The sequence below is a fragment of the Polistes fuscatus genome, unplaced genomic scaffold (assembly GCF_010416935.1).
Source record: "Polistes fuscatus isolate 324 unplaced genomic scaffold, CU_Pfus_HIC Scaffold6, whole genome shotgun sequence".
In the NCBI taxonomy this organism is placed as follows: Eukaryota; Metazoa; Arthropoda; class Insecta; order Hymenoptera; family Vespidae; genus Polistes; species Polistes fuscatus.
Genome location: NW_025113140.1, coordinates 1,282,937 through 1,310,662, shown reverse-complemented (window position 1 = coordinate 1,310,662; position 27,726 = coordinate 1,282,937). Strand labels below are relative to the sequence as shown.

The window sequence follows — 27,726 nt, the reverse complement described above, 5'->3', positions numbered from 1 at the left end:
TTAATACTTATATTATAAACACTGCCATCGATTGTTACGAATGTCGAAGGGAAAGTGGATCTCGCTGTACCTGTCTTTAATTTTGTTCGATAAATTGCGAGATAATATCATTAAATAAATGAACGTTGTCTTTATTTCAACGACATATATATATATAAATATATGTATTATTTGTATATATTATAATGTTTCATAGAATTTGATCATAATTTTAAGTCGCACCTATATAATCCATTTTTAATAATATTTTTTAAAATCATTATATCATAATTTAGTGAGAATTATAAATCTGGATAATAAGTGTTCATTGAAAAAGATCAGAAATTATGAACAGAAGATTTTTTTTTTTTTTTTTAGTATCATACAAGTCCAGTAATAAATATCGTTCGAACATATTTACAGGATTTTAATATTCAATGAAAAATTGAATAGTAATAAATTTACTAAAGTTATAATGAATGTTCTATTTTCAAGGTATAATACCGTCAGATTAAGGTTTATAATTCTTGTAAAATATTTAACACGCTTAGATTTACGTAAACGCGTGTTATATGTATAATATTAATCTTCGTAATCATACGAATTATTTCCTTAATATTTCTAATAACAAAAGAAAAAAGAAAAAGAAAGAAAGAAAATGATGGAAAGTGGGAAAACTATTATAGAAAAAGCCCCATTTAAATCTATACTAAATTATAATCCATTATCACGTTTAAACTCGTAGGTAACTAACAGGAACGGTTAGATAACTACTATGCGGTATTATACGCAAGTATATATCGAATAAGTAACGAGTTTGGTTATTCGAAGAGAGAGAGTCGTTCGTTGGTGCACCAAGTGCAACCGATGCACCTCCTCTCCCCTTTGCCCATATTTGGAAGTAAGCTTGAGTGGAAGATAGGACCCGAGAGAAGACCGGTCCCCCATAACTTATCCGACGATGAAGAAAAGAGAAAAGAACAAGTGTGTTGTGGAGAAATGAGAAACGAAGAGAAGACGAAACCTTTACGAGCAAACCAACCAACCAACCAACCAACCAACGAACGAACTTTAAACGTCGGTGTCTTCTTCTTCTTCTTCTTCTTCTTCTTCTTGAACTTACCTCTTCGTATACCTTCCCTTTTTATTTCTTTATTTCTTTATCTCTTTTTCAGATACCGTCGGTCATCTTAACTTGGTACATCAGGTTGGTAGAAACTTGCTTCTCGAATGTAGAAAGAGAGAGAGAGAGAGAGAGAGAGAGAAAGGTGCGAATATATACTTTCTTGCAAACCCAGACGAAAGTGAACGTATATTTCTTTGAATATTCATGTAACATACACTTACGTTTGCGAGAGAAATTTTTCCTACGGTATTTTATCTTAAATTGATTGAAAGTTATTTATTATTTTTATTATTTTTCTTTTTTTTGTTCATTGGAATTTCGTATAGAAAAGTGAGAAATTTATTTAAACTAAAATTATCATCGGTAGCCGATTGTTTAAATGATTATTTGATATTTCAATTTGGTTATGTTTTTTTTAAATGAAAAATGTATTATGTATGAAAAATTTGTTGTTTCGTTTTCCAAAATTTCATTCCTCGTAAAAAATATAAAGACTGTATCAATGTAATAATGTTACAATAGAAGTTGTTGTTAAGATTTTCGTAGAAAATAATGAAAAGTATCAGAGACCAATTTGAATGGTTCCATGGGGGGGAGGAGGAGGAGGAGGGTTGGGGTATAGGTGTTGATGCATGAAAAATTTATTATCGGATAAATTCTTTCCACAGTTTTTAGCACACGAGTTTATAAAAGCATGGTTTATTTCAAGAGAACATTATTAACTTTGAGCCTATCGAAAGTATTATATTCCTTTGATGCTATTTTCTGTCATAGTCAAGCCACTCATAGTGATAAAAAAGGAAAGAGAGAATAGCTTATTGGAATTTTTTCAATCGATTTTGTTTTTTCAAGTGTCTAACCGGTATCTCTCATCTTATTTCAAATATGTATATATATATTATTTTTTTAATTTTTATTTTTGTCAAGATTGTAAAGGGGAAAAGAAAAATAAAAAAAAAAAAGAAAACAAAAAACGAGAGTGGACTGGGGGAAGATTAATTACTCGAGTGAGATAGAATTTCGTAGAAACGTGTAGTCGAAAAAGATTAAGTGGGATCTTTTAAATTATTGGATTTTTATTTTGTCGTCGCGAGCGTTGAAATGAACGATTAAAACTTCGATACTCGAAGAAACGTATCGATATTATTTTATTAGATTTTCTCTTTCTATCTGTCTCTCTCTCTCTCTCTCTCTCTCTCTCTCTTTTTCTATTTTTCTTCTATTCGAACAAATTAAGTGTGTAACTCGAATTACATGAAATTCGATTTTAGATTATAAGTTATTTCTACTCCTCCCATTTACGATAAACACTAATCGATAATTTCTAATCTTATACAAGAGCAAAGTTCGTCGACAGGTTATGGCTATTTTTTAACGTATCTTTTTCTTAATTAATATAGGTCAAACAAATTTTATTAAATAATTATATCTTAGATCCTTTTTTTTTTTTTTAAACAATTTAAAGTTCTCGTTGATAAAATTTTTGATCGAATTAATTCTTTAAATTGATGGTGCTAATATATAATAAATAAATACTATAAATAATATAATATTTTAATAATCACATATACATATGTGTTGCTTGCATATATGCAATTTTAGTTATAATGCGTTTTAATCTCAAATCAATAATTAAAGTCTCGATATATTACTTTTTTAATTGGAACATTTTTTAACGAAATTTTGATTACAAATTTATATTAGTTTTTCTGTAACTTCTCGTACTTTCTCAAGTGGTTTGTTCATGACTCTTGGATAAAACCATGCCATTCCCTTCTTACGCATTCTACACCCTACAGAATAAGAAGAAGAAAAAGAAGATGAAGTAAATGGAAAGAAAGTATCAGACGTTCAAATACACGCACACGCATACGCACAACTATGAAGCGGTACTTTTATCGCGTTCTCCGGTTGCATTCGTGTTTGCATGTTTTTGCACTTACCCTTTTACAAGGTTTACACATAGTAGCCACGTTGACGCGGATATATTATCTCTCTGTAGTAACATAATTTTCGCGTGAACGCGATTCCCATCAAGATTCGAGCCTTTTTTTCCATTTTTTTTTGTTTTTTTTTTATTATATTTCTCATCTATCCGTTTGTGTATTTTTCATTCGTTTATTGGTCACATAAGGTCGACAGTTGTCAACGTGTAAACGTTCTTCATCGTTTAATGGTGAATATATGATAAATTCACCATGAATTTTAAAATCTCTTGATAGAAAATTTGTATTTTCTAAAAGTTTGTTCGAGTGATATTTTTTAAGGGGAAAGAAATAATTGTTACTTTGATTTTATTTTAATTATTACCGAAACGCAACGTCATATCTTTTCATTGTTAATATTTTATTTTAAAAATAATGATAGGGGATATCGTTCGAACCGGTCTCTGCTAGATTTCAGATAAGCCAATTCGATTTCAACTAAAATCACCGAGGAGAAGACTCCAGGGGTATCAAAAATATTCGAGTGACTTTTTCGTAAAGAATATCGGAGACGTTGATCTTTTCGGAAGCGAGTACGAGAGATGCTTGTTTCTGATAAAAGTGATCTCGGATCGATCAACTGGTTCCCCGATCGATGTCGAGATGATGGTAGTAAGAGGATTTTGCGAAAGACAAAAAGAAGACAAAAGAGAGTAGTAAGTTTGAGAGAGAGAGAGAGAGAGAGAGAAAGAATAATAGTGAAAGGAGGAGAAGAAGAAGAAGAAGGAAAAGAAGAAGAAGAAGGAACGGGCGTGGGCGCCCCAAGGCCTTCTGCTTGCCATTTACGGTCGGTCAAAGCCGGACACCAAAAGGAAAGAAAGACGAATGAGAGAAAAAGAGAGGAGAATAACGGGGAGAAACAACGATGAGAGAGAGAGAGAGAAATGGGGGAGAGGAAGAAAAACTTAAAGAGATATAGCGAATATACGCGGCAAAAGTAGTAGAGGAAGAAAGACAGACGGATATGAAACGAAGTAGGGAAAGAGAGACGAACAGACGGACAGATATGAAACGAAGTAGAGGAAGAAAGACAGACGGATATGAAACGAAGTAGGGAAAGGGAGACAGACAGACGGGAAAGTAGTAGAGGAAGAAGGACGGACAGACGTGTAGTAGAAGTAGTAAAAGAAAGACAGACAGATATGAAACGAAGTAGTAAAAGAAAGACAGACAGATATGAAACGAAGTAGTAAAAGAGAGACAGACAGACGACAAAAGTAGTAAGAGAAGGTAGGACGTGCATACTGCAAGAGAGAAAGGGTTGAAAGGGGGATGAAGGGGGATGAAGGGGATATATGTATATCGCCTTTTTGGTCATCTTCGCAAACTGGAAAGACCACTCGAAAGAGCTCGAGCCGAACGAAACGACTCTCATCTTTCTTCTCTTTCTTTCTTGCTTTCTTTCTTTCTCGTGTTCGTTCTTCTGGCCAATAAACGGCTTATGCGTTTGGACATGAGTCCTCTACGTTCGCCGCCGACGAAAGGGACGAGTCATATTCGCGTTCTTCCTTCTTCTTCCATACTCTTCTTCTCTAACCTCAAAGGTATCCTCTTATTTTCCTCTTCTTCTTCTTCTTCTTCTTCTTTTTCGTATAGGACGCGTGTTCATGAAACGTGATCCACGATACTCGATGATCTCTGGCTCGTGTCCTCTACACGCGAGATCTTTTATGAAACAAAAAAAAAGAAACAAAAGAAAAATAAATCTTTTCCCTTATCTCTTTGCCCTGTTGCATTTACGGATACACTCGGTTGCAATTTTTATTAACGAAAAATGAACGAATTGGAGATCGTTCGAATTCGTGCGTGTTTAAGCATAATCTAAATTTTAATTCGATAAAAGTTACATCCTAAAAGGATGAAGATTAAGATATTAATACGGAAAATGTAGTTGTAGTTGAAGTTGGAAGTTGAAGGATGAAGATGAAGTTTGAATATGAAGATGAAGTTTGAAGATGAAGATGAAGTTTGAAGATGAAGATGACGAGGACGACGAGGTAAAAGAAGATGATGCGTGGTTAGAGAAGTGGGAGAGGATAAGGAAAGGTGGGACAAAAAGAAGAAAGGGTGGGGGGTAGAGTAAAGGTACTCTCTCTCTCTCTCTCTCTCTCTCTCTCTGCTAGGTTCGCCAGCCACTCGCAGGTAACTCGAAATGGAAGGGGGAGCTCCTGCAACTCCGCAGGTGAAACCTTCTCTCGAATAGAATCGGTCGTTCAGTCGCGCTCGCGCGATCGCGTACGACGATAATTTCATTTGCGCGCGTGCGCGCTTACTCGACACGATCGAAAAACAAACAACAATAATTCAAAAGACAACAAAAAATATAACAATACGAATAAGCGTACACCGATAAAAGGATATATCAACGTTTCCGCTTATCCCGATCTCTTTCAACAATTGTGCATCAATCAAACACACATATATATATATATACACACACATATATATATATCCTATGTGATTGTGTTCAACGTCACTTTGGCCTATATTATTAATCTTCTGTCAAAACTTAGATTTTAATCGAAGAACACGCATAGGAAATATTCATGGACAAGAGGTACGTTCAACAACGAATCGACAAATATTTTTTATTAATTTCGCGTAGGTTGGATTATCCGTAAAAGGTTGTAAAAGATTAATATTTATTGGTATAGTTGACCGATCAAACTCGAATAGAGAGGATTTCATTCGTGCAATGAAAGTTTATCCAATTAATTTATTTTATAATTCCGAAAGGTTATCCTTAGAATGTATATATCTATCTATGTAAATTTTTATATATATATTTATGTGTCTGTGTGTGTGTGTGTGTGAATGTATGAGACAAGGATCATCGCGTGCGTACTCGTTTGCTCGCTTTAACGCGTATCTGTCTGCGTTCTCCTAGCTGCAAAGAGAGAGAACTCGTTGACCTTCGCGTTCGCAGATTCTCTTAGAGTGTCCGCGTACCGTTCGAGAGTGCCTTGCGAAAGCTTCTTTGCTCTCCCTCTCTCTCTCATTCTCTCTTTTTTCCTTTTTCTTTTTCTTGTTCTCTGTTCATCGAGGTATCTCTGGAACTTGGAAGTTTTATCGTTTCGGAGTATCTTTGGTAAGAGGAAACTTGAGCATGGTCAGGGCTGTATATTCGTGTTTCTCTTTAACTCCGGTATCGTAACTTCCTAAAAAGATTGATCATCTATTTTATTATAATATTATTTTTGTTTCGTTTTTTTTAAACGTGAAACGTTTATGTAATATTTGTTTTTACATCGTCGATCGTTAAAATAGAAGAAAAATATACGAGAAATCGTAAGAGTAGAAACATTTAATAAGTGAAATCAAGTTGACGAGTAACATGCCATACTCCTCGAAATCATACTTCTCTCTTTCGTTGTACGATCACTTTGTTTCTCACGAGAAGTAGAAGAAAGAAAGAAAGAAAGTCTTCTCGGTGTATCAACTCGTGTCACGCGAGGAAAGTGATCTATCCTAGAACAAGCGTGATTTATTACACGACTTTTATCTAGTTTCTCACAATTTCGTACATTAATCTGAAAGATGTATTAGATTATCGTCGTTGCTTTCGTATTGAAAAAAAAAGATCAAAAAATATCATTTCAACACACATTACATCATCTGTGCTCTCGGTCGAAAAACAAAATCATTGACTACACTTTTATCTTTTTTTTGTTTTTGGTTTACGAGAGAGTAAAAATAACTCATTTAAATTTATTGCGCTCGTTGCAAATTTGATATTCATTTTTTTCTCACGGAACACAATTTCACAATTTTCTAATCGACGCGAAGCAGAACAATTCAGATTACCATAATAAACCATTGGTATAAATTTTTAAATCAACATAAAGATAAATACATACACTTATCTATTTGCGTATTTTGAATAAAAGTAATCGGAAAAGTATTCTAAAAAGGTCAAATTGTTTTCCGGGACCTTTTGATATTCTATCTTCTCTTTTCTTCCCTATTATTTTGTTCAGTTCGCGAATGAAGCCGAAACATCGTGTTACGGCAAGTGAGCACGCTGAGGAAGGATCCAAAAAAAAAGGGGAAAAAAAAGAGAAGTGGTGGGGATGGAGGGAGGAGGAGGAGGAGGAAGAGGAGGCGGTGGTTTTTCGGAACGACGAAATTGTTTGCTAACGTAAACCAGTACAACACATTTCCTTTTCTTGTTTCTGTTCATTCTCTGTTTCTCTCTACTCGCGATACCAAACGAAAAACCGGTCCGACGTGAGCTCACGCCCGCCGCCAGCTCGTAGATTTTGCCTGGCGAACGTGGCTCGCCATCTTGGATACGACGGGAATGACGTCATTGGTACGGGGCACGGTCAACCAGCTTCGCAAGAAGTCTCGCGAGACTCTATGCTTTGCGAACGAATAAAAGATCATAGTATTTTTTTTCTTATTCTTCTGATTCTTCTTTGTTCTATCCCTATAAATTCAAAACGAAGAAGAAAATTTGCGTTCGTAATCGACGAAATCATTTTTCGATTATCCAAGCTAATTTGTTTTGTTTTTTTATTTATTACAGTCTTTGTTCGTGAAGGTTCTTTAGATTTTTTCTTTATTCGTTAATTATTGAATTTCTTTTTATTTTGTTTGGAGAAACGCAAAAGCTTTGTAAATATAATAATTGTTGTTATTCTCGTTTGAAAGTATCTTTGAAAAAAAATTCTACATAGAAATGATCTTTTTCTTTTTTATTTCATTCGTACACTCTCTCTCTTTCTATCTTTCTTTCTCTTTTCAACGATTACTATAGTTACACGACAATCTTGCATTGCTGACGTCTCGTAAAAGATCTCACTTGAAAAATAACGAGAACGGTACCTCTTTCGTTTCAACGAACACAATGTTTTACTTAAGAATTTTTCCCCAACTTTTTATCTTCTTCTATCTTTTCTCATTCATTTATTTATTTATTTTCTTCTTTATTTTCGTTTTATTCTTATCTCCCTTTTTTCTCAAACATTACGCTAAAATTGTCCCCTACTATTTTTCTTTTTTATTTTTTTTTTTGTTCCTTTTATCTATACCGTTCTCCTTTTCATCGAGAAAAACTATCGAACCTCGATCAAACCTTTTATCCTAGCAACGATCAAAAACGTAACGACGTTACTATTATCATAGTGAATATTTTCTAACTTGCATATACTACTACCACTTATACCGTTCCACACATGCATACATGCATGCAAATGTATACAAATTTTTCCTTTTCTTTCTTCGTACTATTTTCTTTCGTGACGTGATAAAAGAAAAAAAAAGAAAAATTCTCAACGATACACGATGAAAGAAAATTTTCTATCTTTTCGAGTAAGTTGGAAACTTGCGAGTAAAAATATCCGTTCTCGTAAATAATGTGTCTCTTTCCTTTCCCTTTTTTTTCTTTTTTTTTTTTCTTTTATCGCTCTAAGACAGTCATTACACGGTGAGGACGTTGTTGCGAAGTAAAATTCTACTTGTACAATCGAGAAATATATTTAATAAGACGTTATCATCTAGCAGTGCGTTAATAAAACGTCTTACAGTACAATAAATCATAAAAGTATTCGTACGTTTTCCTCATACATTGTCTCAATTTCATAATAATTTATATATTTTCTCGTGAATAACAAAACAATTTATATTATCTTGTACTAATTGTCAAAAGAAATTTATTTCAATATTATTCAATTTTCAGATTATCAAATTTAATTTGTGAGATAACAGAGAATTTATAATTATATTTAAAAAATTAAAATTAATTGTGTCTCGCAATTTTTTGGAATATTTTCAATTACGTAAATATACGAATATATTAAATAATTTATAATAATTAATATTACAAATATATTAAATTTAAAATAACAGAGAATTTATAATTATATTAAATAATTACAATTATTTGTGTCTCGCAATTTTTTAGAATATTTCAATTACGTAAATACAAAATATTAAATAATTTATAATTAATATTAAACATATATTAAATTTAAAATAACAGAGAATTTATAATTATATTTAAATAATTAAAAGTATTTGCTTCTCGCAATTTTTTAGAATATTTTCAATTACGTAAATATACGAATATATTAAATAATTTATAATAATTAATATTACAAATATATTAAATTTAAAATAACAGAGAATTTATAATTATATTTAAATAATTAAAATTATTTGTGTTTCGCAATTTTTAAAAATATTTTCAATTACGTAAATATACGAATATATTAAATAATTTATAATAATTAATATTACAAATATATTAAATTTAAAATAACGGAGAATTTATATTATATTTAATATTAACAATTATTTGTGTCTCGCAATTTTAAGAATATTTTCAATCGTAAATATACGAATATTTAAATAATTTATAATTAATATTACAAATATATTAAATTTAAAATAACAGAGAATTTATAATTATATTTAAATAATTAAAATTATTTGTGTCTCGCAATTTTTAAGAATATTTTCAATTACGTAAATATACGAATATATTAAATAATTTATAATAATTAATATTACAAATATATTAAATTTAAAATAACAGAGAATTTATAATTATATTTAAATAATTACAATTATTTGTGTTTCGCAATTTTTAAAAATATTTTCAATTACGTAAATATACGAATATATTAAATAATTTATATATTAGATTACAAATATTTAAATTTAAAATAACAGAGAATTTTAATTATATTTAATAATTAAAATTATTGTGTCTCGCAATTTTTAAAAATATTTTCAATTACGTAAATATACGAATATTTAAATATTAATAATAATATTAATATTACAAATATATTAAATTAAAACGGAGAATTTATATATGTAAATAATTAAAATTATTTGTGTTTCGCAATTTTTAAAAATATTTTCAATTACGTAAATATACGGATATATTAAATAATTTATAATAATTAATATTAAAAATATATTAAATTGACAATAAAATTGCGAATACTTTTTAGATTCCAAATTTATATTCTAACAAGAAATTATATTCATAAACACATTATTATGTTTTTCCGATAAGAATTTTCGTAGTAATAAAAAACCGTTCTTCGTTATACTAACGACAAACATGGCAAAACCAATCAAGAAAAGAAAAAGAGTAAGGAATTTGAAGAGGGAGAATATATTTCTCTTTTTGTCATTTATGTTTCCGATCGAAGATACTCCTTTACCGAATGATCATTCGAAATTTCAATAATTCGAAACGTTTCAACGTTTCTATCTTCCTTTCGTACTTTTTACATTGTTCTCATTTGTTTTCTTTTTTTTTCTTTTTCATTTCTCGTGAAAGTCAACACAAACGACGACTCGGTGGCATACTTTCGAATCATCATTAATAATAACAATAATAATAAAATAATAGAATTTTCGATCGAAAAAAAAGAAAAAAAAAGAAAAAAAAAAATTACCTCGATTCGATTCGTTCAAAACACGAATTTATTTTTTCTTTTTTTTCTTTTTAATATTTTTCCACCTTTAAACAAATCCTTCGTTAAAGTTTACCGATTATATTTTATAGACGTTACAATATATTTTTTTCTTATTTTTTCTTTTTATTATTTTTCCCCCTTTTATTTTTTTGTTGTCTTCTTTCCATCGAAATCCGACCCAGCGCCCTCATTTCTACGGTTACGTAATTCATTATTATCCTCTTGCTTGCTTGTTACTCGATATATTTCCATAGGACACTTATATATATATATATATGCGTACACACACATGCACACAAAACACGTATTTAAACATTATACAAATTATGCGTTTCTAGTCGATATTTCATTATTTTATGTAAGTCACGTACCGTAACTCGACGAACGGGGAAAGTTTGACTATTGCACTTATTTTTCTTATTTTTCAACTATTACATATTCAACAACGATTAATATAATATTACGTATTCATATAATATACATCGAAATGAATTTACGAACGAGAAACTTCGCGTTTTCGAATTCACCAAAAATTCTTTCTCTCTGTCTTTACATATTTATTTAAATGAAATCAAATATAGAAAAGTGAAAGACATCGATGTTCGAAACGTTTCGAAAAACTTTCTCATTTACCCCACCCATTCTTCCCCACCGACCTCACATAACTTATAATCAACATTATTATCGATATTTTATTAGTTATTTTTTTAAATATTTTTTTTATTTATTTTTATATTATATTGTTTATGTAAAAAAACATTCGTTACACGAGTTCTTCGAAACAATTTGAACAAACGTAAAAATAGTTTCAATGATTTCATTTTTGGATATCGAGACGTAACCCTGACATTTTCGTTTTTCTCATCAACAATTTCAATATCCCTCTCTCTCTCTCTCTCTCTCTTTCAATATATTTTTCTGTCTATCTCTTTCTTTCTTTATCTCTTTTGATTTTCGTACGGTTTAGTGGTGCGAGACGAGACGTCGTGACAAAGTCGATAGTCACCCACGTTTTTCAACACACACACACACACACACACAATACATACTCATAAATATATAAAACAGACACAGAGATATATTTTTACGTAGGACAAACCTAGTATAAGTATATTCGCAAGGGCACAACACGCATTTGCAATAACACTTCGTATGTGTGTATGTCTGTGTGTGTGTGTTGGGATAAAATAATCCATGTTTGATTGTAAATGTATTTTATGTTTCTTCTCTCGTTCACTCACTCACCTCATTTATTCCGATCTTCTCACTTGCACGTTCTTTTTATTTTTCCTTTTCCTTTTTATTTTTTATTTTTTTTTATTTTATTCCATCGTATGCGTGTGCATGCGGGCAGTGAAAGTCGCTGAGAGAAGAGGAGGAGGAGGAGGAGGAGGTGAAGGAGGAAGAGGGGGGAGGGGTTTGCGCAATAAGATCGACGTTGTCTCCTTCGAATAACTGACTGGTTCGACTTTAAAGGCGCGAACTATGGTTAAACTCGACTAACATTCTACCATTCGTCGTTTGGTTTGTTTCACGAACGTCAATCGATTCATTAAAAATATTTTTCTTCCTATCACTTATATTCTTTTTTTTTCTTTGAATTTAATAAATGAATATTTTATTTACTTGTGTCCATTGCAATATATCTTTTTTTTTCTTTCTTTTCTTTTGATCTCGAAATTTATTTCTACGGGATAAAATATTTGTCAATCGTAAATATATAACACCGTTAATAAATTTATTATTAATAATTATTCTTTAGGATTTGTGTAAATTATTTCCTATTAAATTTTTTACGTAACTATATATATATATATATATAAATAATAATTTATATAAATATAAATATAATATATTATAATATTTATATAAATATAAATATAAATAATTTATATAAATAATAATTTAATATAATTATATATATTTTTTAAATGTGTATCGTATGCACAAATCCAACGTAAAACGACGATTATTTTTTATATTCATTTATCAATCAATTTTATTTATAAAATCACATTTCATTCATTTTTCATTTGATTTAAATAAAATACTTATGAATGTGTATCGTAAATATAACCATAAGATCATCTTAGGTGAAGCATCATTACGGATTTTTATGATCATAAAAATATCTATGAATGTATCGATGTAGTTTCTTTTATTTTTTTTTTTATTTTTTACTAAGAATCGGCCAGTCATTTCTATATTCGATCGATATATAGGTATATGTGTGTATACGTCACTTATCTATATGTGTATACATGTAGATATTGCGTAAAGACCATAAGGAGGTCACGATTGCTGTTCCTTGTACGTTCAAATACTGATCGGTAGTTGCACGTACTATGAACATGCTAAAAAGGATATAATTAAACGTCGCGAATATGCAGACCATAATTAACTCGTAATTACGTGTGCTAGTTTAATTATTACCGAATAATAATAATAAAAAAAAAAAATAGAAAAACAGAACACATTTAAACAATTTTGCCTAATACATTGCAATTGTATTTTTATTATTGTTCTTATTCTTTTTTTTATTTGCTTAACGTTAATCTTAATAAAATAAATCATTCGTGTATCTCGTTGTAATATTTAAATAATAAAAAATATATTAAATAAAATAATATATATTTGGAATACAATAAATTCGTTTTTAAAATATTATCGAATAATAATAATAATAAAAAACAGAACACATTTAAACAATTTTGCCTAATACATTACAATTGTATTTTTATTATTGTTCTTATTTTTTTTTGACTTGCTTAACGTTAATCTTAATAAAATAAATCATTCGTGTATCTCGTCGTAATATTTAAATAATAAAAAATATATTAAATAAAATAATATTTATATTTGGTATACAATAAATTCGTTTTTAAAATATTATCGAATAATAATAATAAAAAACAGAACACATTTAAACAATTTTGCCTAATACATTACAATTGTATTTTTATTATTGTTCTTATTCTTATTTTATATTTGCTTAACGTTAATCCTAATGAAATAAATCATTCGTGTATCTCGTCGTAATATATAAATAATAAAAAATATATTTAATAAATAATATATATATTTGGAATACAATAAATTCGTTTTTAAAATATTATCGAATAATAATAAGAAATAGAACACATTTATACAATTGTGCCTAATACATTACAATTGTATTTTTATTATTGTTCTTATTCTTTTTTTTTATTTGCTTAACGTTAATCCTAATAAAATAAATCATTCGTGTATCTCGTCATAATATAAATAATAAAAATATATTAATAAGATAATATATATATTTGGAATACAATAAATTCGTTTTTAAAATATTATCGAATAATAATAATAAAAAACAGAACACATTTAAACAATTTTGCCTAATACATTACAATTGTATTTTTATTATTGTTCTTATTCTTATTTTTTATTTGCTTAACGTTAATCCTAATAAAATAAATAATGTATCAGATATCAGCGAAATATATCAGTGAAATAAAATAAATCATTCGTGTATCTCGTCGTAATATATAAATAATAAAAAATATATTAAATAAGAGATAATATATATATATTTGGAATACAATAAATTCGTTTTTAAAATGAATAAATCTGTCGTTGGTTGACGTTCGTGACTTCAATGCGTTCACGATGATACATAGATACTGAATCTTGAGAAAAAAAAGAAGAAACAAGAAAAATAAAAGGACAGAAAAATGTTTTATAATAGTTTAGAAGAAACCGATAAATCATTCCTCGTTACGTGTCGTATCCGGGAATAGTTTGAAGAATACGACGTTCTTGTCGTTGCTCGATGAGTGAAAAAGAAAGAAAGAGAGAGAAAGAGAGAAAAAGAGAGAGAAAGAGAGAGAGAGAGACTATGAAATTCCATCGTACGAAGCAAAGTGAAGGCGTGCTTGGAACACACGATTTCAATTCTCGAAATTCGAAAGAAGAGACTCGCCCTTTCTTCATTTCTTTCTATTTTTCTTTCAGACACCTTTCATTATCTTTTTTTCATTTTATTTTCTCTTCCTTCTTCTTCATCTTTAAAATTCCTCGTAGGTAAGAATATATACACGTAGATAAGTTCGATGATTTTTTTTTCTTTAACGAATAAGAAAGAGTAAAAAAGAAAAAGAAAAAAAATTAAGAAAAAATGTCTTCCACGTTTTGTTCCCGTAATTTAACGTTCGCCTAGCGTTTCCTTTCTCAAACATAGGAAAGATTTCTCGACGTTTCCTGACACGGTGGTTCGTCATCCATATCGTTGCCGTTGTTGTTTCAAAAGAAAGAGAAAAAAAGAAAAAGAAAGAGAGAGAAAGAAAGTAACGAAAGAAGAGAGAGACAAATATTCTAAGAATAGGAACCCATTTTGTTGGGTGCATCGTACGTACCTTTGCGTGCAAGGTTCATAATGTTTCTTTACATATTCTCGATACCATCTAATTGTACACTGTTTTCACATACAAAGAAAGGAAAAAGAGAGGGAGAGGGAGAGAGAGGAATTCTTAAAGGCCAGTTAAATCATTAAATCTAGAAGTAAACTCACGTATAGGACACTTACGATGAGTATACACGTGTTCAATGGCGACAATATCTGACAATATATTCGTGTAGGCGTGATCTGTAGGACAATCACGATTCATGCTTCATGCAGAAGCAATGGAATGCAATAGGATCGTGATGCGCTTAGGTATACACTCGTACAATAGAGGAAAAGAGATAGAAAAGATAAATAGATAGAAAGAAAAGATGACTCAGACCATAAACGAGAGTTCGAGTAGAGTTGGTCGAGGTCTCACTTCGAAAGATTCTTCTACGTACTTTTGTAAATGTCTCTGACACACCTACGTATGCACGCGCGTGTAAGTTTGCGAGGGGTTTGGGTGGGGGGCAGGAAGCGAGGAAGGTCGATGTCACATAGTTGATGTATCAATAATATTAATATAATTTTGATATCAATTTTTCTTGGATTATATATTTTTCTTCGTTGTCAAGTAAATTTGTTTCAAATTTTTGTTTTATGGAAGATCATTGTATTCTTTTATTCGATGTTTTGAAACAATTATTAATCGAGATATTATAATTATAATGAAATAAGATAATAATTTATATTAAACTATCAATAATATTAATATAAATTTTATTTATTTTATTAATATAAATTTTATTTAATTTATATAATCTATCAATAATATTAATATCAATTTTATTATTTTATTAATATAAATGTTATTTAATTTATATAATCTATCAATAATATTAATAAATTTATTTATTTATTAATATAAATTTTATTTAATTTATATAATCCATCATTAATATAATTTCGATACAAATTTTCTTGAATAATATATTTTTCTTCGTTGTCAAATAAATTTGTTTCAAATTTGTTTATGGAAGATCATTGTCTTCTTTTATTCGATGTTTTGAAATAATTATTAATCTAGATATTATAATTATAATGAAATAAGATAATAATTTATACTAAACTATCAATAATATTAATATAAATTTTATTTATTTTATTAATATAAATTTATTTATTTATATATCTATCAATATTAATATAAATTTTATTTATTTATTAATATAAATTTTATTAATTTATATAATCTATCAATAATATTATAAATTTTATTTATTTTATTAATATAAATTTTATTTAATTTATATAATCTATCAATAATATTAATATAAATTTTATTTATTTTATTAATATAAATTTTATTTAATTTATATAATCTATCAATAATATTAATATAATTTCGATACAAATTTTTCTTGAATAATATATTTTTATTCTTACATCAAGTAATTTGTTTCAAATCTGTCTTATGGAAGATCATTGTCTTCTTTTATTCGATGTTTTGAAACAATTATTAATCTAGATATCATAATTATAACGAGATAAAGGATAATAATTCATAATAAATTGCATAGAATACAAAAATATTTCTCATTACGACGAACTTATTCGCGTCATTTATTGTTCGTGATAATTTTGATGAAAATAAAAGAACATTCTATTGTTATAATCCGTCAGTTTCTCTTGCCTTTTTTGTTCAGGTCAGTGCGCCATGCGATTGCCATAGCAGTCTGAGATAACGAGAGGTGAGACGAGGAAAAAGGCGTAGGAGTTAGTTGCCTGGGGAAGAACAGCTCTAAAAGTCAAAGTAAGTATTGCTACTTCTGCTTATTGGTCGAACATCGAGAATTTTGTCGTTATTTACTATTTAATCCGATTTCAAATATTTTTACATTGAAACATGAGTGTAAATTCGCGTTGATAATTTTTTCATTTAAACCCCTTTTTACGAGACACAAAAATATACAAAAAAGTAGTAATAATAATAATAATAACACGATTAAGTTCGTTGTTATAGGGTGGGGGGACTCCGAAAATAATCCCACCGTGCGCATATTTACGAATCAAAAACCGTGTTTCGATTGAAATTCAAATAAAATTGATCGATTAAAGTTTGGAGCCACCTTTTCACAGAGAGAGAGAGAGAGAGTCTGTTTAGAATTCTTTCATGATTTTTTCCTCGAATCTGTACGAAGAGTATATTAACCGGCGTCTAACGGTGCACACTTGCCGAGCTCATGGAACCGTGCATGAAACCGACAGAGAGAGAAAGAGAGAGAGAGAGAGACTCTGTTATTCCAACGAGGATCGCGTGGCTGTATTATATAAAAAAAAGTAAAGAAAAAAGAAAAAAAAAGAAAAAAAGAAGAAGAAGAAATACGTGGTGGGAGACAGGAAGCTGGTGTTACGCGTTGCACTTCTCTATCCTACCTTAAACATTCCAACAATTTCTAACGAACGCAATAATTCTGCGGTTGCTTGAATGATCTAATCGTTTTCGCTTTCGAATAGTTTGGTCTTTCGTTCGTTCATTGTTGCAAAATAGGAATGATGATCGATAGAAGAAAAATTATTCCAATAAAACAATGTAATTATTATTATTATTATTATTATTCGTGCAGATGCTGTCGAGGTATAGAACCCTGTTACTCTGGCTGACAGTGCCATCGATTGTCCTAGCACAGAGTAATTATGCATCGCAGGGCAACAGCATCGAGTATCAACCTGGACTACCACCGAGCACTGTTCTCAATGGCAAAGTTACCAAACTCGACGATATATCTTCCATAATATTTCTCAATCGTACTAAGGCATATTTGAATTGTGGCCAGGGTAGCATGGACGTAGAGTTGAAATTCGAGGAACCTTTTTACGGTGTCGCATATGCGGATTTCGATCGAAACAGTGCGTGCATGGTTAAGGGTCGTGGATTGGCGAACGCTAAATTGGAATTACCATTGAAAGGTAAATTGTGGTTTAGGGATCGTATTGGATTATTTTTAGGAATCAAAGATATGTTTGAATTATATTTATCTCGTAGGATGTGGTACCAGACAGGATCCCCAACGAGTATTCACCAACAATATAGTCGTACGTTTTCATCCTGGATTAGAGATGGATGGGGATGAAGTTATCACCATAATTTGCAGATATCCTCCACCGATAGCACCGTCAACACCGGCCCCACCTGCCAGCATGTTAGTAGATTTTCATTTATCCGATCAATTATAATCTTCATTTCGTATCATCGTTCATCTATTCAATCCTAACGATTACTTAGCAGAATGGGTACCATAGCGCCAGCAGCCGTGGCAGAACCCCCATTGAAAGGATTCCAAATTCTTTTGATCATCTGTGCTATTTTGTTCCTATCCTTGCTGCTTCTCGGCCTTGGGTGCTCGTACATGTGTCTTAAACGTAGAAACGTACGAGTAGTTCATCGTCATCCGTTTGGTAGTGGTACCGGTTCGGAGATAACCAAATTATCTGGCTCCTCTCTGAGCAACATAACCATGTTCGAAGGCCTTAAAATCCCACGCGCTCACGCACTCCTTCACACGACCGCTGCCTCCACATCTGGCAGCGAAGCAAATTTGGTCATCGACCATTCCGACACGTTGCCGAGCGATTATCCAAGCGAAAGTCATTCCGAGGTAAATATCTAATAAATGTTATTAATTATTAAGAAGATCTATGAAATGATAGAACAGGGGGGTTCGACATTTTTAACGTAGATTTATTATGCTCACCAGGTGGACGAGGAACGTTCGCTTCCGGTATCCTCGGCTGGTTCCTACGACAACAAAGCGTTCGTTCATCATCACGAAACTCAACGTCAAGTCGAAGTACGTACGACGAGTTCGTTGTATTCCGAGACAGTAGCTGCCGAAGTAGGAACTTCTTCGATGATGGCTGCCAACGCATCGCGAATCGCCGTTCCTCGTCATCCAATGGCAGTCCCGATAGAGCCGAAATTCGACGTTCAAATGCGAGTTAAGAGAGCACCACCACCGCCATCTAGTCCTTTGCCATCGGAATCCGACGTGGCCAGTATTGCTCTCGAGAGAAATCTTACGACTATTTTGGAAAGGGAAGAATCCATCATGAGTCGAACTTTGGAGAGTCCACCGCCAAGAATGACAACTTTCTCCTACGTACCGGAATTGCACGGTCCACCTGGAGCTACCTCGTCCACGTCTACCGTGTCCCGTCAACAAACACCTCCGGTATACTCGAGAATCCTAAGAAAACAAGCGGAAAGGGAGACTACTTCTAGTACCACGATGATTCAAGAAAGAATTCCATCTCCGCCACCTGCCGAACAGTTACCTATCCTACATCACGAAATTCGTCGTCCCCGATCTTTGACTTCACTGAACACCGAGTTAACCGAGACCCGTTCCCTGACGGAAGTGATGGATCAGTCTCACGCAAAGTATAGAGTGGCCAGTATTCTTGCACCAACACCACCACCCCCACCACCGATCGTGCCAACTACTACGACTACTCACACGGCGATTCAACATCGCGAACAACAGCGTATTCTTCGCGAGGAAATGACCGAACCACTCGTCGAAGCTCAAGTTGTAACACCCAGGCGTCCAGAAATAACGACTCACGAAGTTGACGACGTTTACTTGCGTACCGTTACCGAGAAGAAAACGATCGAGGACGTGGAACGTCATCGCAGACAAGTAACCGAGTACCGTGCCAGACCCCAACAACAAGTTGATCCCAAATGGGACGTTACAATCAGGAATTATCCGACCGAGGATCTACCACCGCCGCCACCGGAATGGGAAAGCTTCTCCGACGTTAGTTCAACGTCGAATTTAACGATCACGAACGAACCTACGATACATCCTAACGATGTGGCAAACGACGATGAACCGGACGTAACCATAGAACCAACTTACACGGCACGAGCAGAGATACCATGTAGACCGCCGGCTCATTCGACTCATCGTCGTACACTCGATAACGAGCCGGACGGACCGACGGATTGGTTCGCCAGACTCTCGAAAGTACTAGAGCCACGGTACGCGTCTGAATTGACGGAAGAGGAACGAGCTAAATGGCGCGAGATCATCACGACCGAGAGTACACTTAGAACCCTTCTAACAGAAGCGGTAGTTAGAGAAGATTACGAATTGATACGAAAGGATGCGAGGTACACGAATCTATTCCCGCCGGCCAAGTGGGACGTGATCATTCGCATTCTTGGACCCCCATTGGCCCACGCCGGTTCTACCTCGTCGTCGAGCGTGCACGGCAAAAATCACGGCCAGAGATACAAAAGGTCCAAGTCGTCCGAATGGGACAACAGATCGCGCAGGTCATCTCTGCCAACTTTATACGAGTACGAGAGCGACGGTGGTAGTTCCCATCGTAGTTTGACCAATCAGAGTCATCGTTTACAAACGTCCCAATCGGCTGCGACAATGGCGGCCGGTTCTAACGTGGGACGTCTTCGCCGATTGGGCAGTACCAGTCACAGAGGAGTGGGGGGTGCTGGTAGCGAAGCAGATTTGAGGTCGATGTCCGAAATGACGGTGAGGGACTTCGCTAGAGTGGACAGAGACGATTTGACGAGTTTGAGCTCCTTCGAAGGGGGGGCCGATTCTTTGGTTAGATCTCTCAGTCAACCAAGTTTGGCAAGATCCGGTTCGGAATTCACCGAACATTGGGGCATGCCGTCGGCCATCTTGGATCTTCCACCTTGGGCTACAGAAGGCGACGAAGGTGCCAGTTCGGTCGAAACAACACCGAGAGTTGTTAGGAGAGGCGACCGAATCGAAGTTTTGGCCTCTTTCGATGAACGTAGACGTAATGGAATACAACACGGTACTAACACTGTCGCCAGATCTTCGAGTAGATTCGTCGAAAGGGAAATCAACAGCGTTCGCATGACCGAGAGTCAGAGAGCTTCCAATTGGTTCCACGACGATTCGGAACCCGAGATGCAGATATAAATTTGGAGGAGTAGAATTGGTGGCTGGAAATTGTGCTTCTCGAGAATCGAAATCCCGAATAATTCGTTAGGTCGGTTTCGTTATCGTTTAAAACAAAAATACCTATTATATTATTATTATTATTATATATAAAACTAAACTTTTAACTAATCGATCTCTCTCGATCCGACAGGAAACGATATTTTTAAACGAGACTACGAAGACCAACGATCAACGCGAATGATATCAGCCGTGTTTTTCAATTGTGCCGTCCTTGCATTTAGTATATAAACCCTTTTTGCATTTTATCTTTTTCTATACTCCCGTCCTTTGACCGTTCCTTTCTAACAAGTTCCCTTCTCTCTCTCTCTCTCTCTTTTCAAGTATTAATTTACTTTCATTCATTTATCTCTTATCGGCAATTTTCTAAAGTATTCATTACTCCTAACTACTTGAAATGAATTTAACGTTTAAGAGAGAGAAAAGGGGGATAGAATTAGTCAAGTGTTGCGAGAAAATAGGGGTGTGACACTCGGGAATTCTCTCTGACACTGCCCTTCACGTTCATTGCCTCGCACTCGAGGATCTAGCCCTTTTGCCTTCTCGCGTGTAGCTTCCAAAGGAAGGAATCTCTCATCCTAATTAGGAAATTTCTAATTCACCGCGATAAACTTTCCACGGGATATGGAATCTCATTTCTCATCGATTGAAACCGTGAAAATCCGTCGTGGAACGATGTTGCAAAAGACGACTGCCATTCTCTTCACTCGCCCCACTCGAAACTTCTAAGGGTCTGTTATAATACTCTACGTGTATAGGTAAAATAGGGTAGTTTAGGGTTTGAACTCTTTAACAACTACTACTGTAGATCACGTTGACCGTAATCAAACGAAGTGGGATTGCAGAGTTCGGCAAAAGTTCCCGTTTGAATTTTCCTCTTCGAACGAACGAAAAATCAAAGCTACGTTTATTGTTCGATCATTTTTACGATAATAAAGATAGAAGAGTTAGAGAGATTGAATTGAAAACGTTGACAAATTAATGAAACAAACAATTAACGCGTAAGAAAAGTTCACTCATCGATTAATCGATAGAATTGCAATTCGTCTTCTTTGAATTATTTCATTATAATAATCGACGAATCGGAATACGCGCGAGATATAATATATGTGCGTGTGTATGCGTACGTGTGTGTGTACGGTGCTACGTAAAATCCTACTTTCGTCATATCCTACGGAAATCTATAATTACTTATTTTTTTTCTTTTTTTTTTATTTCATTTTTAACAAAACAATAGACACATCCTTTGTGGAAACACGGAGAATGATTTTTCAAATCGTGAATCGCGTTACCTGTTTTGTATGGATCTTATCGAAATACTCTCTTCCTCTATATACTTATAAATATATATATATACTTATCACGTTTGGTATAAGTGTGTCCTCTCGGCATAGAATCCTTCAGGACAGTTTTGCAGACATTTCGGAACACACGGCTGCACTATCCCGTTGCTTGTCAAACTTTCCTCCTTCTCTTCCACCTCTTCCTCCTCCTTCTTTTACCACAAAATTCTTTTAAGCGTTCTACCAAGCACGAGAAATTTCCGAGAGATGCGTCAGAAGCATAAGGGTGGGATAATGCGAAACATCTTCTTCTTCTTCTTATTATTATTATTATTTTTTTTTCTTTTGCGACGAAGACTTTTTTTTTAAAAAAAAAAGAAATGTGATTAAAACAGAAAGAAATAATTATTAAGAAATTTCGCATGATGTTTCTTTATTGAAAACTGTAAATACGTGATATAAAATTGTCTACAATGATTATTTCAATGACGTAAGAATATTCTTAAAAATAAAATGAGAAAGAGAGAGAGAGAGAGAGAAAGAGAAAGTAGGATTTAATGAAAGTAGGTAAATTCGTAAACGCACATTGGTCAGACACCGACGATATGGCTGCGATAATAATCTACTTAAGTAGGTAATGAAACTTACGGTGCTGGGTCATACGCTTCGTAACCGATAGCTAGATTTTTCCCTTTTCTTTTCTTTTCTTTTCTTTTCTTCTATTTTCCAACAAATCTCCTTTTTCCCTGTCCAACCTACCCTTCTCCCCTTCTTTTTTCTAAAAATTTAATCCACCCATTCGGTGTATCGTTGCCATTGCGACGATATATTTGCGCGTAGGTAAACTGCATTGACAATTTCAAAGTATTTCCCGTTAATACGTGTTCTATATGTGTATCTTTAGTTTTTACGTATTATTAAATTGTATTATTTCGACTCACATAAGAGATAAAATTGCTCTCTTTAATGGAGATTAATTAATCATCGATAACAGTGACCACCATTTTTCAACAGACGATTATAATATCCTTAATAATTTCTTACAAAACTAAACAATCTTCTTTAAAGAGAGAATAAGAGAGTGTTTGTGTAATAACATACGAAGAAATACGACGTGATCGTCGATTAGATTATCGATCGAAATCTAAATTAGATGATCCTTTGTTTCGATATTCGATTTTTTGAGGTTAGAATATGAAAAAACAAAATGGCGGAATGAAGAAAGCTGCTCTCTTGCCGAAAATTAATGTCGGAGTTGAAACAGGTGCTATCGCGGGCGTAAATGTGGGTTAGAAACGAGACAAAACGAAAAAATAAATAAATATCGATCGGGATAAGATCGATTGTGAACGAATATAGGAAAATATATAGAAGAAAAAGAGAGAGAGAATAAAAACATACGTCATGTCTTCCATTGTTTTATTGTTCGAGCAGCGATTTAGATGATTAGGTTTTCTTTAAAAAAAAAAAAATAAAATAAAACGATATAAATACTAATCTTTATGATACCTTCGGTGTCAATATAGGTGTCTACTTGTTAAATTAATTAAGAACGAGGCGAGATCACTTTCGTTTTCTTCCGTTCGTCGTCGTACGGCCCGGAATCTCCTTTTAAGAAAAGTACTCGCTCGATGTATCGACATTTTTATTGCCGAATAAACTTTAACGATGCTTTTACTATCCCTACGTCTTTATTACTCTTTCATTATCTCGGCAGGATTCATCAATACCCAAGTTTATTACAGTGGAATATTTTCAACGACGTATAATTAATTTTTTAAAGTATCCAACTACTTGATTTTATTGTTTTTCAAATATATATTTTATTTATTATTCCAATCTATTTGGCATACTAATAAAATAAAATATAACGTGTTCCCAAAAAGAGAATATTTAATTTTAATTCAATTGAACAATCAAATGCAATACACGACAAAATGTTATTAAATAATAAATCAGTAGTTTTTTTTTAAGTAGGATTTTTCCAAGAATCATTGTATGCTAAACATATAATATTTTTGTTTCACGATTGCACGTGTATTGAAATATTAATGTATGATAGAATGTATGCATATCACGTTTATGTGAACACACGTATGTTCAAAGAATCCGAATCTCTCTCTATATATATATATATACAATTTTTGTTTCAGGTATATCCATGTAAATACTTTTATTACACGTGTTCACCTAGATTTATATTAAACGTGTTTGCGTATATTAAAAATCTACGTGTAATATGCCATTGGAACAGTCAAACGTGAAGTTTCGTATTTCGGTTCCAACAGCTGTCAGAAAACAAAAGCACACTTTTATACCTTTCCATATATTCCTCCAGTAAATTTTTGTTTTCTTTTTTATTACACAACCACACTGATCACCATACGTGTACATAAATACACCTATACACGTATAAATAATAATACACGAATTTTGAATTTTTAAATACACTGTTCCACGTTGAAAACCTGGTTAACTATAATACATATATAAACAATATTCATTTCAAATAACGAATATTAAAAAAGAAAAGAACCATTAAATTTACAAAATACTTTAACACGTCACACACACACTAATATACGAATTTATTCATAAGTCAATAACATTCTATTTTAATTATAAATTCGTAGTTCTCAACCGAATCTCTCTTAACATGAATTATAAGAAACCGGAAGAATCGTGTTTTGCACGTTCTCTCGGAGAATCCCGCGAGAAAAGACATGCAAAAGTAAGAAAGTAAGTAAAACGAATCAAAACTAACACAAAAACGGAAGAAAATAATAATAATAAAATAGGAGAGAAAAAGTTCGCGTTTGTTTAACTTACGCGTGCGCGTAAAGAGTTAATTTAATTAAAAAAGGTAGAGAAGAATGAAAAAGAAGGAGGAGGAGGAGGAGGAGGAGGAAGGAGTGGACGGAGGAAGCTTTTTCCAAAGGAGAAGAATGTTAAAAGGGGGAAAAGAAAAAAAAAAGATTAAAAAAAGAAAAGAAATGAATTTAGCATCGTTCCTTGAGACTCCTTCGTTCTAATTGGTTCGCCTAGACTTCACATCGATCTTCCTACTGAGAAAGAAAGAAAGAAAGAAAGAAAGAAAGAAAAAAAGAGAGAGAGAGAGAGATAAAAGTGGGGTGGAAGGGATGTCGATGTTGGTGGCAGTGGTGGGGGGGGGTTGAAGATAGAAGAAGAAGAAGAAAGGGGATAGGACAGGCCGAGAATGAAATGTATGTCCTTGTTTTTCGAAAAACATGTCAGAGTTTCTTTCTATCGTTCGTTCGAGCACTCTCATCTCGTGGTAGTACGAAGAGAGCATGATCGACGCATGCGTTTTTCCCCAACAACAGTTTTACCCTAGAAGAGAAATTATTCTTGGCCGATTCACGGCCAGTCTTCGACGAACATCCTGAAGTTCGACCGTGACGTCATCAACATCATCATAATCATCAACATCGGGACAGAGAAAACATATATTGATAATTGAATTTATTTCGCGAAGTGGATCATCCTCGTGATTGGACGGGTCCTCCCCTCCCCCCACCACCACCACCACTCCTCCTCTTCCCGTAATAACACCATCACTTTTCACAGAAATTTGATTATTTTAACGATAATCGTGTCTAAATTTAATTCATTGTAATTCGTGCTTTTTTTTTTTCTTTTTTTTTCTCTTTGGGAGGATATAAATATAGGGGATCGTTAATTAAATAATTCAAAAATTATTTGTTCACGTTTAAAATAATGTAATTAATTATTAAGCAATTATTTGTGTATACGTCTATCTGTCTGTTTGTCTACGTGTGCGTGTGCGTATTTGAAATATATTTTATTAATACGTATTAGTTTAATTCGAAAGTTTCTATAAGTATTATTACGATCGATGCAATCGATTTATTCTCTCTCTCTCTCTTTCTCTTTCTCTGTGTGTGTAGGTGTTTATGCGTGTGTACTCTGTTTTTCTTTTTATTTAAATTTCACATTTATATTTCTTTTTACTTTTTTTTTTTGTAATTCTTTCACGATAGTTTTATATCCTAATGAAAAATAATAAGATTTTTATTTTCGTTCGATTATATAACATTCATTCGTTTTTTTTTATTCATTTACTTTAACTGTTTTATCCTTCAACGTTAGCAGCGTTTAATCGACAACCTATCCTATCCTAGATCCGTCTGTCGAACGAAATTCTTCGCCGGAAATGCAACCCCCCCCCCCCAAGGTTATCCTTAAACGATTGAGGATCGACGCGTGAAATTGAAAAAAGAAATTAGGGGAGGATACACGTGTTCCGAGTTTCTTTTTTTTGTTTTCTCGAAGAAACAACCGCGAAATTTTTCTCGGTAAAATTACGAAATTGTCACTTATATCCTGTCGGAAATTACAAAAAAAAAATAAAATGTAATTATTATTTAAAAACGTTATAATATTTATATAAAAAAAAAAGAAAAGATTACCCCTCTCTCTCTCTCTATCTCTCTGATTTTTATTAAAACATTTTATCAATAATTAAAATAGAAATGATCCGACCACAGTGTCGCAATTAAATTTTTCTATACTCATTCGAATATTTTTTTTTTTTTACGGGGTTCCATAAGACAGTTCCACAAACGTGAATTTTCAACGCTACGTACAGTTGAGTAAAAATTCGTCAATAATTTCTTTTTTTGTCTTTTTCATTAGAACGTTCCGAAAAAAACACGTTGGAAATAAATTTAGAACGAATCGGTGATAATTTCAAGGACAGTGGGGTTGGGTGGGGGTAGGGGGAAGGGGAAGGAGTAGGAGTAGTAAAATCGGTAACGTTTGCCAACTTCAGGGCCTCACTTCGAATCACTCTTTAAGGGAGGTTTTAAGGGAGGAGGAGGAGGAGGAGGAGGTGGAAGTAGGGGTGGAGAACGATAGAGAAAATTCCTATCGCGTTCGAGTTTCTATCCGTAAAAAGATTTCTGTTTAATCGAGCGATGAAAGCGAGTGAAGCGTGCGTGCGCTTCCTTGGCTCGATAATCGAGAAGAGAAGAGAAGAAGAGAGAGAAGAAGAGAGGGAGGAAAGATTGATGGATAGATAAATAGATAAATAGACGGATAGACAAATAAATAAATAAAAAAAACCTATTATATACGAATTTTTATCAAATTTTTTTGTTTGTTTGTTTACGATGAGACAGCAATTTTTTTGAAAGATTCAATGATCAAAATATTTTCAACAAAGGTGTACTAAGTGAGAAGAACTTAAGAAGTAACACGTGTTGGGTGTGGAAGGAGGGGGGAGGAAAGATGACTCGTGCTAACTCGTGAAAATCATAATCAAAATAAAAAATAGAAAAAATAGAAACACTGAGAGAGAGAGAGAGAGTACAGAAGGGATGACGAGAGTGGTGGGAAAGGAGAAGAAGAGTGGGGATCGGAAGGAAGGATGCTCGGAGCCAGTTATGGTGGCGAACGAAGCCGAGAATGGTGGTGGTGGTGGGGTCGAAAGGTGGCACAGTCATTTATGGTCGTACAGTGTAAGCTCGCACACCTGCGATCGGATGTCGGTAAGA

At 32.9% G+C, this 27,726-nt stretch overlaps 1 protein-coding gene and 2 long non-coding RNA genes across 9 annotated transcripts; 2 read left to right on the top strand and 1 right to left on the bottom strand.

Annotated features, from left to right (window-relative positions):
• Window positions 1-343: 343 nt before the first annotated feature.
• On the top strand, window positions 344-21,154 carry LOC122523099. Of its 5 annotated transcripts, none has more exons than XM_043644670.1 (7): window positions 344-1,056; window positions 1,155-1,186; window positions 16,596-16,702; window positions 17,517-17,859; window positions 17,936-18,092; window positions 18,179-18,548; window positions 18,630-21,154. In XM_043644670.1, exons 4-7 carry the CDS (start codon window positions 17,517-17,519, stop codon window positions 20,865-20,867), a joined length of 3,108 nt encoding a protein of 1,035 aa, XP_043500605.1. In that variant the 5' UTR covers window positions 344-1,056; window positions 1,155-1,186; window positions 16,596-16,702; the 3' UTR covers window positions 20,868-21,154. The 5 variants fall into 5 exon arrangements, 4 of the variants coding, with proteins under 4 accessions (XP_043500605.1, XP_043500606.1, XP_043500607.1 ...); XR_006305248.1 differs by lacking the exons at window positions 344-1,056; window positions 1,155-1,186 and adding an exon at window positions 5,206-5,647 and having other exon boundaries at window positions 18,630-20,937; window positions 21,040-21,154; XM_043644671.1 differs by lacking the exons at window positions 344-1,056; window positions 1,155-1,186 and adding an exon at window positions 1,199-1,247.
• On the bottom strand, window positions 4,681-15,163 carry LOC122523106. Its single transcript, XR_006305253.1, has 2 exons — window positions 15,091-15,163; window positions 4,681-4,755 (listed from the first exon to the last, which is right to left on the bottom strand). It is a non-coding gene; the product is annotated as an uncharacterized LOC122523106 (long non-coding RNA).
• Window positions 21,155-25,406: 4,252 nt separating the features above from the next.
• LOC122523103 lies at window positions 25,407-27,720 on the top strand. Of its 3 annotated transcripts, none has more exons than XR_006305251.1 (2): window positions 25,407-25,752; window positions 27,352-27,720. It is a non-coding gene; the product is annotated as an uncharacterized LOC122523103 (long non-coding RNA). The 3 variants fall into 3 exon arrangements; XR_006305250.1 differs by having other exon boundaries at window positions 25,407-25,929; window positions 27,396-27,720; XR_006305249.1 differs by having other exon boundaries at window positions 25,407-25,929.
• Window positions 27,721-27,726: the final 6 nt, after the last annotated feature.